The following is a 14567-nucleotide window of genomic DNA, read 5'->3' on the forward strand; positions in this document are numbered from 1 at the left end:
CAGGAAGGTGACGAAATCATCATGAGCCGCAGCGGATAGGAGCGACGGGGTTCAAGATGCGTCGTGCTATCGTCAGCACTAAACTTGATTAAAGCTATCTGGGGCCAATTCTGTATGAAATCAAGCTTTCTTCTGTTCCACTGCTTGCAATACCTAGGCATCATGAAGTCCTTTTGTCCGTGGTGTTACCCAGATAAGATCACGCGGTTTATTGGTCATGAAGATCCCCGGGTTTGTAGCACTTTGTTGGTCTATTGGGTGTTTCGTCATTCCACAGAATTGTGAAGAGTACAAAGGAGGCTTGGGTAATGATGCATACCGTGCCATGCACTGTTAAGTAATATGTAGGCTTTACTACCAACCACTTGCTGGTTTTTCGGGAAGGCTTAGATCAAGACCATACACAGGAGAATAGTCTGCAACGCTCGAAATATTATTTGTACTTTCGCCGGTTACCGCTTTTCTTCTAGTCTCATATTTATTGGTAAGGACTTGCCATGCGATGACATTTCGCAAACATAGTCAGTTTGCGTTCCGAGTGCCGTTTGAGTGCCGTGACGGTGCGAGTGGATGCCACAATGCTTCGCCGCCACAATTGAGTTAGATGATCTTTCCTTAGAAGCAAAAAAGAATCACAGAGCGGGGAATAGGGTTGCACGGTAATGATGGTACGCGGAAGCTCACGAACCAGCAGTATGAGGAGCTTACCAGATGTGAACGGACAGGACCAACATGACCCTGCTGTTGAAAGCATAATGTTTAACAACAAAGAACGTTCAAAAGTTCGTATGACATACTGGAGCATGAATATTCAATAGGATATATGACCTTTTGATGGAAATGATCGTTATAGTCATGGAACGCTGTATAAAACTAGTCTATCTATGTGACAAAAGAAACTAACTCAAGTGATCGACTGGTATCCCCGCTCCCGTTATATATGAGTGACAGTATTATACAAAAAGAAAAAGAAAAATTAGATAATCTCATGATTGTGGTGTTTGCTTTTCCTTGTGCCGATCTCCCAAGTGTATTTGAGTAAATAGCTGGCTGGGGTTCATGTTCGCGAATTGCAGTAGTGCGATTGATCTTCGAACGGGGATGCCTTTGCTGGGTATGCAGATATAAAGTTTCGACGTAAGCGACTCATCTGGGCAGAACTTCTTAAAGTATGCTGCTTTGCCTGTCACGGGCACAGACTGGATCATCTGGTTGTAGCCATCCTTCCAGAGCCGTGACACAAGCTTCGATGACCCTGTGACCTCTTGAACCTCGTCGAGAGGCTCAATTCCAAGGCTCATGTAGCCTACGTCGGAAGCCTTGAGAATCTCCATGGCAGTGAACAGGAGGAGATCTGAAATTCCTCGTTGTGCATCTTGGGATGCGATGCAGGGATCGAGGTGATATCCTTTCTCTGCGCCAAGTTCTCGTAGTGTGGCAAGTCCGTTGATCTTGCCATCGCGGTCGGAAGTGTATAGAAAGATTGTGGATTTGGGAAGAGAGAAGAGGTCGTAGACAGTGACGAAAGCTTGTGAGCCATCTCCGTGCTTCCGGTTTCGGTCCTCCCTCCAATCGTCGTAAAGATCCTGCAGCTGTCGCTCTAGCTCAGGATCTGCCTCGTTCACAGCGGGGCTATAGAAGTTCATTCTAACACCCCCGCGCTTTGGGTCGAGAAGCTGCTTGTTCTGGGAGATGATGCGCTTGCCTGCTTGCTTGCGGAGGACCTTGTTGGTAAGAGGGTTGAGAACGGCTTCGTGGCCAAAATGCATCGTCGCCCAGCCCTTTTGGTGGGCATACTTGGCAAACTCTTCGCTGATTCCGACGAATGCAAGTGATAGACCGCGAGCCCAACGGTAGCGCCGAAGCTCACTGAATAGTGCTTGGCGATGGAACTCTGAGCATAGTGGATCACCAGCAACGACAACGGTCCTGGCGTGAAGCTTGTAGATCAAGGAACCGTAGCCTTTCTTGCTAACAAAGACTTTGTATGCTGGGTCAAGAATACCCATGTGAGATGTTTGTGCGTATGATTGGTAGTCGTGTTTGAATGCTGCTTTTGTGGATGTGTTGTTAGGGCTGTTTCTTTGGTGACCCTTCTGCAATTGGTGGGGGCATTTGATGTGCGACAGGGTTTTGGCAGCGTCATAGGTCCTTGAGATGATACCCTCGTCTGGAAGGACAGTCGACGGAGTCGTAGATGCTGATACGATAGAGATGTCTGTCTGTGAGTGTTGGTATGTTGACGATGATGCGGACTCTACGTCGGAGTACAGCATGTCGTGTCTCTCCATGATTGAGATGTTGATGTGAAAATGAAACAGGGATCAGAAATGCTTATATGCAGCAGAGCTGTCGGGTACGAGTTTATGCCTTAAATCTGGATAAACAACAAGCTAAGTGTCAGGGCTATCGTACTTATAAGTCGACCAAGGACGGCACCTCGCACTCGGGGCTGCGTCACAGAGTAGCAAGCAATTCATGGCTGGGCATTCTCCATCCCGTAACCTCTAGGAAAATTAAACTCAGCCCTGCTGTCTCGTAAAACTCGTAAGAGTGAGGCTCAGCCATTCTGCAATCTCATGTTACGGTTCTGGAGGCTTCATTAGCTCGAGGGTCCAGACAATGTTGAAAATGTACGACCTGGCCAATTAGAGTTCCGCGATGATGTGGTCTTACTTGCCGATTATCCGACGGCTCCAACCTAGACTAGACATTATCGCGCGCGGACCCCGTAACTGATCTGCTGAGCTTGCAGGGCACTACGGGGCACCCTACGCTAACAAGCTGCGCTACCCTTGGGGAGTAAGAAAGCTTCTGACAGTGAACTTAGCTGCCAAAAAGACCGAACCGAGAGATCCACTAAAGTGGTACAGAGGATGACCTGATTCTTTTGTCCCTCTTGGCACAAATTAGAGATTTTCTTACTTCCCCCAGGCTACGTAGCATCCTCGCGCAATGGGACTCAATTCGGGAAAAAGGCACTTTCGGGGTCCTTGAATTGCGTTGCCTAGACACGGCATGTGAACTCATTTAATTAATTCTTATGCCTGGAGAGCGGGTAAGCACTGCCTTTTTTCCGAAACTCATCAGGCTAGTCCAATCATCTCAATCACGGCTGATGCCTTGAAGAAGCTCGCCAAACACTTTTGTTTGCCAGCTAAAACAAGACTCAGCCTCAGCGCCAGCACCACTTACTTCAAAAGGGCCACCAGGGCTGGGTCTGGACCTTTTCCACGTCATAAGAAGCTAGCAATGGAACAACAGAATGTCACCTTTCAGTCTAAGAAATGTCCCTAAATGGCCCAACGCCCACTTTCTCACGTTCATGCCAAGGCTGTAGCTCATTTTTGGCCAGCCGGCACTGAGCTCCAGCGATTACCACGTGCAGCTCCCCATTCTGCAGCGCAAACCTCAATGCATCGCCTGGGAGCCACAAACAACGAAAGTACGCATTTCACCATTCAATTCACAACCTCCCATGAGACAAATGTGCCAGTCTTGGCTACAACAGCATTTTATTTATTCTTGAGCTTACTCAATTATTGCGCCGTCGAATGAGAACAACAAGAGAATGAACTGTTGTGATCAACTAGATTGGTGCCGGCAAACTGGTGAAAGAGCTGGGCTCCACGCATGGCAACTGCCGCCCTTTCTTAATGCTAAAGTCTAGCATCTAGAGCACGGCCTTCAAAAATCCTATCGCATCATCCATGCCCTGAGGTGAATGGAACCAGTGTCCTCCGCTCCCATACTCCCTCCACGTCACATTCGCTCCAAAATCTTTCAATATCTCACACTGCCTCCTGCCCCAATCCACCAACACCAGCGGATCATCGACGCAATGTTCCAAGAGGATAGGCGTATTTTTGAGAACGCCGTTGTGTGCTGGGACGGAATCGAGTTGAAGCGTTTTGCGCATCTCATCAAGTGTCCGGCCGGCAAACGGGCATCGCCCACTGAATCCAATAAACGCGCCCAATCCTTTGTTAGGGGTCGGGATCTCGAGGTTGAACAGTGTGTGCACGCTTGTCGCCGAGCCCATGCTGATGCCCATCAAAATGACCTTGTCCCACCTCCCGTTCAAGTCGTTTGCTTCCTTGGCTAGAATGTCGCGGATCTTGGGCACGACTTCTTTGAGCCCTTCTGCCTGGAGATCTTCATTTTCCGACAAGTTCCGCACGTTCCAGACATCGAACCACTGGTTCCACACGTCGGGCGAACTAGCGCATTTTCTTTGAGGTGCTTGAGGAAATACCCATCGAAAAGAGGGAAAAGCGTCGGCGAGAGTGCGGTCTTGGGAGTCGCGTGAGTATTGGAGCGAGCTGGAGAAGTTGGCAGCGTTATCTCCGCGACCGTGCAGGAACACGACGGTGTGAGTGTGCGTTTGGCCTTGGGCTGGCGGCACTGTGATGCTGGTGAGAGGAAGAGATCCCATTGCGTCGGTGAAGACAGGACGTGATAGTAAAGTCGATGATGAAGTGAAGGTTACGAGGGGAATTTGTTTATAGGCGATGCTGCCTGGAGCACGATGCCCCGCTTTAGTACCCTGAATCACACGCACAGCCCTCCAATGATGGCATCTTTCTTACCGCGCGACATCCACCCTAGACAACGTCTTCTCTCAACCATTTCTTGCGCTGACTTCACCTGCGCTGCTAACAGCTTTGAAAATATCTTGAAAATAATTCCACCAATTTGTTGCCTATGAGTCAATGAAACAGACATCATGAACCCTTCGTCGCCAGATGTACGCAAAGCGCTCGAGTCAGTGGACTGTGTCTCACTTGAGCATCCGGCTTCCGCGTTATTACGCGCGTACATCCTGGAGGCTGTTCGACCCCAGGCGGCTGCAAATTACGCACAAAGGCGATTGAGAAGCGATGGACATGCTGGTTCTCTCATTGCTGATTGGGTTTACGTTATTGATTCAGGTTAGTATCTGCTCCCCGCTTAAGAAAAGGCCTCTCACTTACTCAACCGCACGTAGTCATCTCGGGCACGCAGCCGCGAGCTCCCTCGCATGTTGAGATCGATGCCATTACCAAGCGAGACGGAGGCGTATGCTGCGTAACGGGTAAAAAAGGTAGTCTCTGGGACCCTTTAATAGTCGCCCCGATTCTACCTGTGCCATCTGCGTGGCTCAAAGGAGAGGTTAGTTCTTTTGTTCCTGTCGTTTGTACATATTCTCACGTGTAGTTCAAAACCAGGCATGTGTTATAGAGCTTCTTGAGACATTCTTTGGCCCCCAATACTTCGATTGGTGGCGCTTTCTTATCAATAGAGCCGATATATATTCACCTTATGAAACTCACTGGCTCGTTCGCAGGAGCGTGCACAACGCCTTCCAGCGCGGAGTCGTCAGATTAATACGATTGCCTTCATCCATGATAGAGGTAAGAGGCATTGGCCACATGAAGCAACATCGGGTCTAATAAACGTGTCTAGTTCAGAGTTGAGCATGTTCTTATTGATGATGAGCAACCTGTTGATGTGAACGGTGCTATTGCTTTGCTGGGTGATCATTCACGACAAGGAATTGAAAAGGCTGATGCACGGCTAATTGGTTCGCATGCCCGCTTCTCTAGAAGCATCCAGCTAGTGAATCTCGCAAGGACTATCGCTCCTGGTCTGTTCTCAGAGCCGAAAACCACCACGGATGTCCCTCAACAGCAGTTCCCAGTCCGAATGCGTTCAAGTAGCCTTGGCTTGGGATACACCTTCGTGCGCCCAATTATGCTTTTGTGGCGGTTCTTTCCATCCCAAGTTCGTATCGCGACATACGATCTATTGAGAAAACTAGGAAGCTGCTTCTACGGAAAAGATGGCAATGCGCAGGTTCAGAGGTTGCCTTTTGGACTATACCTCAAGTATAATTCCGACTCGGATACCCTGAGGAACGAGTATAATGCCATCAAGGTCATGGAACAAAAGACAAACATTCCTGCACCACGAGCCTTTGATATAGTGTCTCAGAGTAACAACGAGGATGATTTGAGTTATCTTCTCATGAGTACGGTTCCAGGCACACCATTGGCGATATGTCGGGATTCCCTTTCTGACCAAGACTACGCCAGCCTCTCCGTCCAGCTCAAAGGCTGTGTGTCACAAATTCGGGACATCCCCAAGCCGGCGAATCATGATATGGTTATCTGCAATACTTTGGGTGAAGCCTGCCGCGATCCACGAATTCGAGATTGGTCCCCCATCGGACCTTTTGCAGATGAAGCATGATTTAGCCAGAATCTACGCTTCTCAGATGAACCCAGCCGGCGTGGACACAAGATTGTTTTTACCCACGGAGACCTCAACCCTCGCAATATCATGATGGAGCGGGTTAGCAATTCTGCTGGAGCTAGAGGATGGCGGTTAAGTGGAATCATAGACTGGGAAACAGCAGGTTATTATCCTGAGTATTGGGATTACACGAAGAGCATGTTTGAAAGTTTTCGATGGCCAAGGAGACATAACGAGATGATGTCAGACGTGTTCAGCGAGTTTGGTGATTATAGCGAGGAATTGGCTGTAGAGAGGCGGGCTTGGGAGTCAGGAGACGGAATTTGATAAATGAGTGAATTGAGTGTAATGACTGTGACTGCTTTGAAAATGACCCATATGTTGAATATGCCATTTCACCCCGAAACCATCCACACGGATTCCATTCTATGTAGTTCATGTTGCTTGCATCCAGAGATGGCATCATCTCTCAGGTTCTTGAAGGCTACGTCACTCAGACGATGAAAACGGCAACAACACCATTGAGGGTACCAATGCATTCGCCATCAACAACGTTGCCCGTGAAAGGGCTACTGCCGTCAGCGTGGTTGCTGAACCCACGGACTACAAGTTTCAGAGTCAGGATATACGGCAAGAAAAGATAGAAGGTGAGGAACGTACAAGCAAGGTTGTCTCCGTTGGAGTTGACAAACAGACCACCACGAGAGCCTGAGGGACCACCGCTATGGAATGTGCCGCCCTGGTTCGGGTCAAAGTCGATGAAACGAGATCCGATGAAATTCTGGCAGCCAGTATCAGAGTAACTAGATTTTGGTTAGATCATAGGACACATTGTATTCAGTACAGGCGAACACACAAGTTGACCTGAACAGAGGCAGCCATGGCCATGGTGGCAAAGGCGGCAGCGGAAAGAAGGCTGGTAAACTGCATGTTGAGGTATAACTGCTCGAGCAATGAGTCTTTGTGTCCGTAAATGTATTTGTTTGTATGAATAAGATTGTGAAGTGTTGATTATCTCTATAAGCCCAGGGAGCCGCGAGTCTTTATATATCTGTAAGACTCCATTAGATGCCGTCAAAACTTCCAGCCGCAGATCTCAGAGGGCTCAACGGAAACTAACATGCCGACCCTAACACAGCCATGAATGAACGTACTCATGAGCGGAAAGTGTTACATCCGAGTAACGTTCAGTCACAAAAGTTCGTATCATGAAGTCATACCGCATAGAATGGATCATGGGCTACTCCGGTAAAAATCACTGTAGAATCCCAACTCATGAAGCACCGTGCGTAACTTTGTGATGGTCATGCAAGAATACATTGGGATTGGGGGTCTGCGGACTCTGCAACCATGAGAAGGCGTCAGGAGCATTTGTCGTCTGCCATCATGCTCATTATTGGCTCGATTGCTACCATATGATGAATAGTAATGCGCGGCTTATTGAGGTTTGCGTTCAAAGGTACCATCTTCATTGGCTCCTCACTACTAAGAGAGTTGAACGGTGAACGGAAACCGGCATCGCCTACGCTCCCACCCTCATTTAGTACTGGTTACGTAAGGTTACGTCTGTGTCGCGATAGCTGTATCAGTGTATATATACTGACAACGTTGTGTTTGTAAGCTGAATCAGTATTCGGCGACATATATCGAGGCTGGTACGAGGACGACTTCCCTATTTGCTAAGACCATCCTCGGAGGGCCAGGAAAATTCTGGGGTTGATTTTCGTGTAAGCGAGCGTAAGCAGCTACAACTGAAGGTAGGGATCTCTAACCCACTTCTTCCAGCCAGTTACCACAAGTCTTCTCATTCTGATATACCAATCATGGGATTTCGCAGGTCAACGTATAAGCGGGGAACATAAGCGGCGACTACCCATAGGTGGGAGGGGAAGCGGCCCGAGACGGAGCAATTAAGCGGACATAATGCCAACATCGGAGATTTATGAGGTAACGAAACGGTGTTATTATTAACTCCTCCGCATGAACTCCGCATAGTGTACTCTATCGTAACTCAATGCCTTCTCTACTACAAGAGTCGTTCTAACTAGGGATCATAATACTTAAATACATGAGTAGATGTCTTTTCTCCCTTCGAATCATATCTTTGAGGCAAAACATTGAATAAACCATCCGCATCCCGAGGCTCATAGTCCAGGGTCGAGGCAGCCTGAATAAGTACAGGCAAGCCATAATTCTCTTTCAGCCAATAGGCCACCATGTCCATAGCGGCAACAGCACCAGATCCTGTCCAAATGTTCTCATCAATGATCCATTTCTTCTCCCGTGTCCACTTGACCTGAGGCCAACGGTTGCGGACCCAATCAAATTCGATGTTGTTGACAGTGGCTGTCTTTCCATTCAAAACACCTGTCGATGCGACGAGGCTTGCTCCAGTGCAGCTTGTAAAGAGCAACTTCCCGGAAGCAACGTGTTTGCGGATGAACTCGGCATGCTTTGGGTGCAGATCGAAGTTCCCGAGGTAAGGTCCTGGAACAAGCAAGATGTCAAGTTCAGGACAGTCATCCACAGTGGCTGTAGGGACGATAGTCATCTGACCAGTGCCGAGCTTAGCAGGATCTCTGGTAACGCCGATATGGTGAAATGTGAATTGCGGCGCCTGTGAGATGAGTTCATCGCTAACAGGCCCGTACTCTCGATTGATGCGGAAAGCCGTCTTGTTGGCCGAGTTGAGGAGATCCATAGGTCCGCTGGCATCAATAACTTGATAGGCAAAGGCCAAAATTCCGAACTGAACAGTAGCCATGGCTGTAGTTGATGAGAGATGAATGTCTCAGCGTATGTTTTGATAGGTTGTTAAATAACAAAGTGTCGATAGAATGATGACCAGGCCTATTTATAGCCAAGGCCGTTATGAAGCACCATACTGGAAGGTGTTGATGATAACGTGAAGCTTCACAGAGTCCCCACCAGCGACTCTCAGATTACAAATGGTCGTGGTGCCTAATTTCCGCCATCGTTCGGATACAGTCCTGGGAATCAGTTCGAGATTGACTGCCTTAGCATTTGCCTCTGATGTGGATCATTAGCTGCTAGAAGAAAGCGCTTATGTCCCTTGATACTGACAACAGGGACCTTAATACTTAACAGAAAACCATATGAATTTTTGTTAGATTACCCGGGGATTGAAATGGATATAGCTTCTCGTTCAATATGCCCGTCTCACTTGACCCGGCAGTCGAGTAATCTAGGCGCGACTACTGGGTTCGGCAACGTGATTTATATCCGGACGACTTCGGATACAGCGTCGGGAATCTCGGGAGTCGATAACGAGCAAATTTAATATTACAAAACCTCTGGCGGGATTTTAGAAGAAGATCGTTTCATGAGTAACCAAAGCTGGAGAGAACTGCTGTTACGTAGTACCATTCGAGTATCGTTAGCCGTGTTAGCAGAAGGGCGCTGATTACTCAGATGGATTACTCAACGCCATGACGTTGGTAGGATTACCCAATCATGTTTTTTGGTGCTCCTTCAACACAAAAGAAAACTCTTAAAGCTTTGGAGTACTCATTATGAACGGAAAGTGCTTATAAATCAGAGGCTAGGTGAGGGAGTATCTGACAGGGTCACATCATCAATTGGGACTGATGTATAAGGCATGTTTTATCTCAATACCAAAAGCAAATCTTTAACTTTCTCTCATAGCAAGTCGTCATGCGGTGCCTGTACGTACTCATCTTTGCCGTCGGCTCTCTTTGTGCTGCTTCAGGCCCCTTCTCACTGCCAAATGTCAATGCCACTTTTGCCAAGAGTCCTAAGCTATTTCGGATCCATGTCGATCGAGGCTTCATTGAGGATACTCGGCAGCGTGTTGCCCATACAAGGGCGCCATTGTTTACAAATGTGTCAAGCGATGGCCCCGGTGTTGAGAACTTCACAAGCGTTCGCGACTTCTGGGTCAACGAGTATGATTGGAATGCTACGGAAGCTTCCATCAACAAGAGGTAAGGAGTACAAGAACAGTCATTCTCACAGTGATCACTAATGCTTTGCAAAGATTCAAACAGTTTACGACTATTGTTGAGCCTGAAATCGACAACGTCACTCATTCTGTACCGCTGCATTTCGTACATCACCGATCATCCAGGTCCGACGCCATACCATTACTGTTTATTCACGGATGGCCAGGGTCCTTTCTTGAAGTCGGCAATGTTATCGGACATCTGACAAATCCACCAAATGCCTCTCTACCAGCTTTTCATGTGGTTGCGCCTTCGATCCCGGGTTTTGGATTCTCTCCCGCGGCGACGCAGCCAGGGTTCGGTCCCGCGGCGGCTTCTTATGCATTCAACGAACTGATGCTTCAGCTTGGCTACTCCAGATACGTCATTCATGGCGGAGATTTCGGCGGTGTCATCCTTCGATATCAAGCCCACAATTTCCCAAAGAATGTGATCTCGGCACTTAGCAATTTCTGGATTATCCAGCCGGGGAACAACGACCTTCGCCGACTTGCACAGGGAGAAGCAACGCCTGATGAGGTCGCATACATCCAGATTACAGAGAATTACGAGAACCAAGGATCTGGATACCGACTGATGATGTCCACCGAACCCCTCACCGTCGCATATGGTATGACGGACTCGCCACTTGGGAACGCCATGTGGATGTATTCCATCATGAACAGGGTCATTGACCCTAGTATCATGGCATGGACTCCCGAGGAGATCATTACTTGGTCTATGATGTATTGGATCCAAGGTCCATACGGTGGCATGCGGTTCTATAAAGAAGTTCAAAATGATGGGGGCTTTGAAACACTCGATTTTGGCACCCTGCCCCTGGTAGAGGTCCCAGTCGCTATCAGTCAATTCCCTTACGATTTGGCTTACCGTATGCCGTTGGATTGGGCAAAGCGAGGAGGAAATGTTCTAAAGAGAACTGTACATGACCATGGCGGCCATTTTGCTGCTTATGAGGTCCCTGATCTGCTGCTCCACGATATCTGGTCTTGGTTCGGAGATAAGGAAGCTTCAGACACAAAGGCGTTCAACTAAGCCAATGCATGAGGCAATAATAAGCCCAGGGTAGTAATCAGTTCTTCTGATAGACGCGTCCATAGTCATCACAATACACTCCTGGAATATACCTACGACTGATAAGCATTATGTTGTGGAATTCCATCGTCTTGCAGAGATACTATCCCATAGCAACTACGATCAAAAAACCAATATTTAACAGTGATGTCTCGTCTGCACCACCTTTAGTACCAGATACTATGAACGCAGGGCAATTTTAGCTATTAAGAAGCGGACAAGCTTTTATTGACGCCCGCCTACAGAATATAAGCCCTACTCATGTAGCTAAGCCTTTGCTTTGAGACATTTACTATAGAAACCTGCACGAGCTACTAAAATATGACTGAGCACGTGGATTGGTGGTTCAGGTCTACTTGAAGGCAATTGTTCTAAAGCCGATATAATGGAATTCGGAATTCAAGGAGAGGAGATGTTGCTGCCTAAGCTTTTATAGATCTGAAGAAAATATACTATGATGTTCCAAATCTTCCAGAGAAGATCGTCCACCAGAAATCCGCCTGATCAAACCGGTTATGATACAATTGAAGCCAGGGTGATGCCACTGGGTTAAAGTGTGACTAAACCCCAAGACCATTCGATAGTATTGATCCGTTAATATCGATGCCTTTTGCCTGTTCTAAACAGTTGACTCCCAGGGTCAGGCAATTTCCGCAAAGTATTACGTAGCGAACTTGCTGAGGGCTCGTAGCTTCGCGCCGTAGAAGAATAAAATCCACATGCCAAATATGCCAATGACGCTCAGACCTCCTAGAAGGCTTGTGCCCTTTGCAAAGCCAAGGTTCTTGTAGAGCGGATGAGCAAAAAGAATACTGCCGCTGGCTAAGGCACTTCTAAAGAAGTCGTTCGCTGCGAACAATGAAGCAGAATATTGAGGGTAAGTCACGGGGACATAAAGGAACACTACTTGTAGCACTGTGAAGATCGAACCAGCATAGATTGTGACTCCAATAACCGGCACGATCCAGTGTATGGAAGCCCTAGCCGTCCAAGCAAATATGAACAGGCCGATTGTCGGACCGAAGCATGCAGCAAGTCCAGGCGTGAGCACCTCTTCTTGCTGAGCGATGCCAAACTTCGTCATTCGGGGTATGAGCACGTAATATAGATATAGCCCGTATAGAATGATGGCCAAAATGCATCCAACGGCGATACAGATGAACACAAGGCCAACCTCCCCAAGAGTCATGTCATAGTAGACAGGAAAGACCAATGGGAAGACCTCGAAGTCTAGATGGTCAGATATGGAAGTAGAATAGAGGTAGAAATTACTGACAAGAGTAGTATATAGCGTAGAGAATAGCCGAGTATATCTGTACAAATAAAACTGCTGGATCTTTGATGGTGATTTCGATGGGCTTGATCAAGGCCTCTATAGCTATACCTGAGACAGTAAGATGTGTCTGGTCGATCTCGCTTTGAGATTTAAGGCTCTGGCTACCGGTAACTCGACGCAATCTTTCGGCTCGGCGAAGGAGGATGTTAGGGGCGCTGGTCTCTGGCATGAAGATGAGCAGAGCGATGAGTACTGGTGCTGAGACCCAAATTGATTCATACAAAGACCAACGCCACCCCTTCGCTGTAACGGCGTACGCACTAATCAAAGGGCCAAGAGAGGCTGCAAAGCAGTCAGAAAGTGCAGATGAAAAGAGGACACGACGCAATACTCACGGCCACAAGACATAGCACCAACCCAAGCAATCATAGCCAGGGGCATATGTATCATCCCATACATATCGCCCAACGACGCACCACCTGACGCCAAGCATGGAGATCCGAAGAACCCTTGCAGAAAGCGTAATACGATGAGTCCTGCGAACGAATCGACCAAAGCGGTCGGAATGGAAATGACAACAAAAATCCCGAAAGTAACGATGTAGACAGGATTGCGACCGATACGAGGGATTTCCCCAAGGGGGGAAAACAACAGTGGACCTATGCCATATCCCAGAACGTACATAGCAAGACCGAGCGTTGCTTCTAGGTTGCTGACCCCAAACTTCTCCATGACGCCCTCAACAGAGGGTGAGTATATAGCTGAACTGAGATATACAACGAATGTGTAGAAGCAGATGATCAAGCCAACGAGGGCCCGACGACGGTTCGACCAGTTCTGTGGGTTGGCGGGATCTGTATCCGAGTACCAGTCAACTAGAATGACTCCATTGTCGGTGACATTGGGAGAGGCATCAGCAGGTCCGCCGGCGTCTGAACCTTTGCTCTCAAGATCTAGACCCTCAATGGTATTTTGATCGGGTGTCGGATTGACGATGGTCGAGGGGGTATCCGTTCCAGTGTGGCATACTGTTCTGGCATCGGCACTGTTGAGTATATGATTCCAGGCAGCAGGCAGCTCAAACTCTGGATGTTCTTCTGGATATTTGAAGAGGCGATTATTGGTGACGAATCTGAGGATCTGTCCCAGAGGCGCGTCTCGAATCGTGTCGCGGAGAGAATCGGTGGTGCTCATGATTTTTATCTGGTTCCCAGCCTGGGCTTCGAGGAATATCGTTAGGCAGAGATAAATATCGATGCAACAATTCCAAGGGCAAAAATTATGAGCTCAATATTTAATTGTAATTTCAACCTGTATGCTACAAAGAAACAATACCCCATAGCGTACACAAATCGTCCCACGTTATGTAGTGCTATCCGAGTAAGTAACGTTGAAGTCCATCATGTCCATTATTACCAACCCTGATGTCGCAGAAATAGGGGATTCAGATGAAAGAGAACATAATTGAATCCACTTCCGACGTTACGAAGCCTGGACGGCATTGACTAATCGACTAAGGGGCATCCTGTATATCCGATCGGTGTCGGATATCAGAGGCAACAAACTGGAACCGAGATATAGTCGGATTACAATTACTCCGCTATAACGTGGAGAGATTATCAATCCTCAAGAATAAAATTTAGATGTAATAGTAACTTAATCATGAGGTAGAAGTGGTCATAGGCTAGATATATGAAAGCACACCCGTAGAACGAATGTACAGGTATAAGAAAACGTGCTGGGACAAAGGAATGTGTATGGTGTATTGGAGCACCTTAAGCTCACTTTATGTTAAGTAGACCACTTGATAACTCACTCCTCCGTACTTGGCATCTCCCTTGCTGTTACGACCTTAGCGGTTACGTTACGTATAAAATCATACCCTACAAATTTCACCTAACAGAGATACTACAGCTTATATCTACTAATATCTATAAAATCTAATATTAAATTAACTAGAACTAAACTAACTAATATTAAACTAATAGCGCTCCAGGACT

General features: G+C 47.6%; 7 protein-coding genes across 7 annotated transcripts; 2 read left to right on the plus strand and 5 right to left on the minus strand.

Moving 5' to 3' along the window:
- Positions 1-986: 986 nt before the first annotated feature.
- FSUBG_10510 (phosphatidylglycerol lysyltransferase) lies at positions 987-2291 on the minus strand (the record flags this gene model as incomplete). Its single annotated transcript, XM_036675095.1, has 1 exon — positions 987-2291. The coding sequence occupies one exon, from the start codon at positions 2289-2291 to the stop codon at positions 987-989; it is 1305 nt and encodes a 434-aa protein (XP_036534036.1).
- A 1382-nt stretch (positions 2292-3673) lies between these two features.
- FSUBG_10511 (lysophospholipase) lies at positions 3674-4435 on the minus strand (the record flags this gene model as incomplete). Its single annotated transcript, XM_036675096.1, has 1 exon — positions 3674-4435. The coding sequence occupies one exon, from the start codon at positions 4433-4435 to the stop codon at positions 3674-3676; it is 762 nt and encodes a 253-aa protein (XP_036534037.1).
- Positions 4436-4726: 291 nt separating this feature from the next.
- Positions 4727-6231, plus strand: FSUBG_10512 (kinase-like domain protein; the record flags this gene model as incomplete). Its single annotated transcript, XM_036675097.1, has 5 exons — positions 4727-4931; positions 4988-5058; positions 5108-5151; positions 5327-5393; positions 5446-6231. 5 exons carry the CDS (start codon positions 4727-4729, stop codon positions 6229-6231), a joined length of 1173 nt encoding a protein of 390 aa, XP_036534038.1.
- Positions 6232-6727: 496 nt separating this feature from the next.
- FSUBG_10513 (uncharacterized protein) lies at positions 6728-7164 on the minus strand (the record flags this gene model as incomplete). The annotated part of the gene is made up of 3 exons (XM_036675098.1): positions 6728-6837; positions 6895-7037; positions 7091-7164. 3 exons carry the CDS (start codon positions 7162-7164, stop codon positions 6728-6730), a joined length of 327 nt encoding a protein of 108 aa, XP_036534039.1.
- A 1114-nt stretch (positions 7165-8278) lies between these two features.
- FSUBG_10514 (uncharacterized protein) lies at positions 8279-8998 on the minus strand (the record flags this gene model as incomplete). The annotated part of the gene is made up of 1 exon (XM_036675099.1): positions 8279-8998. One exon carries the CDS (start codon positions 8996-8998, stop codon positions 8279-8281), a length of 720 nt encoding a protein of 239 aa, XP_036534040.1.
- Positions 8999-9909: 911 nt separating this feature from the next.
- FSUBG_10515 (epoxide hydrolase) lies at positions 9910-11252 on the plus strand (the record flags this gene model as incomplete). The annotated part of the gene is made up of 2 exons (XM_036675100.1): positions 9910-10199; positions 10253-11252. 2 exons carry the CDS (start codon positions 9910-9912, stop codon positions 11250-11252), a joined length of 1290 nt encoding a protein of 429 aa, XP_036534041.1.
- A 700-nt stretch (positions 11253-11952) lies between these two features.
- On the minus strand, positions 11953-13761 carry FSUBG_10516 (H+ antiporter; the record flags this gene model as incomplete). The annotated part of the gene is made up of 3 exons (XM_036675101.1): positions 11953-12521; positions 12568-12909; positions 12963-13761. The coding sequence occupies 3 exons, from the start codon at positions 13759-13761 to the stop codon at positions 11953-11955; spliced, it is 1710 nt and encodes a 569-aa protein (XP_036534042.1).
- Between the last annotated feature and the right edge of the window lie 806 nt (positions 13762-14567).

This window comes from Fusarium subglutinans (assembly GCF_013396075.1).
Source record: "Fusarium subglutinans strain NRRL 66333 chromosome Unknown NRRL66333_c0000183, whole genome shotgun sequence".
In the NCBI taxonomy this organism is placed as follows: Eukaryota; Fungi; Ascomycota; class Sordariomycetes; order Hypocreales; family Nectriaceae; genus Fusarium; species Fusarium subglutinans.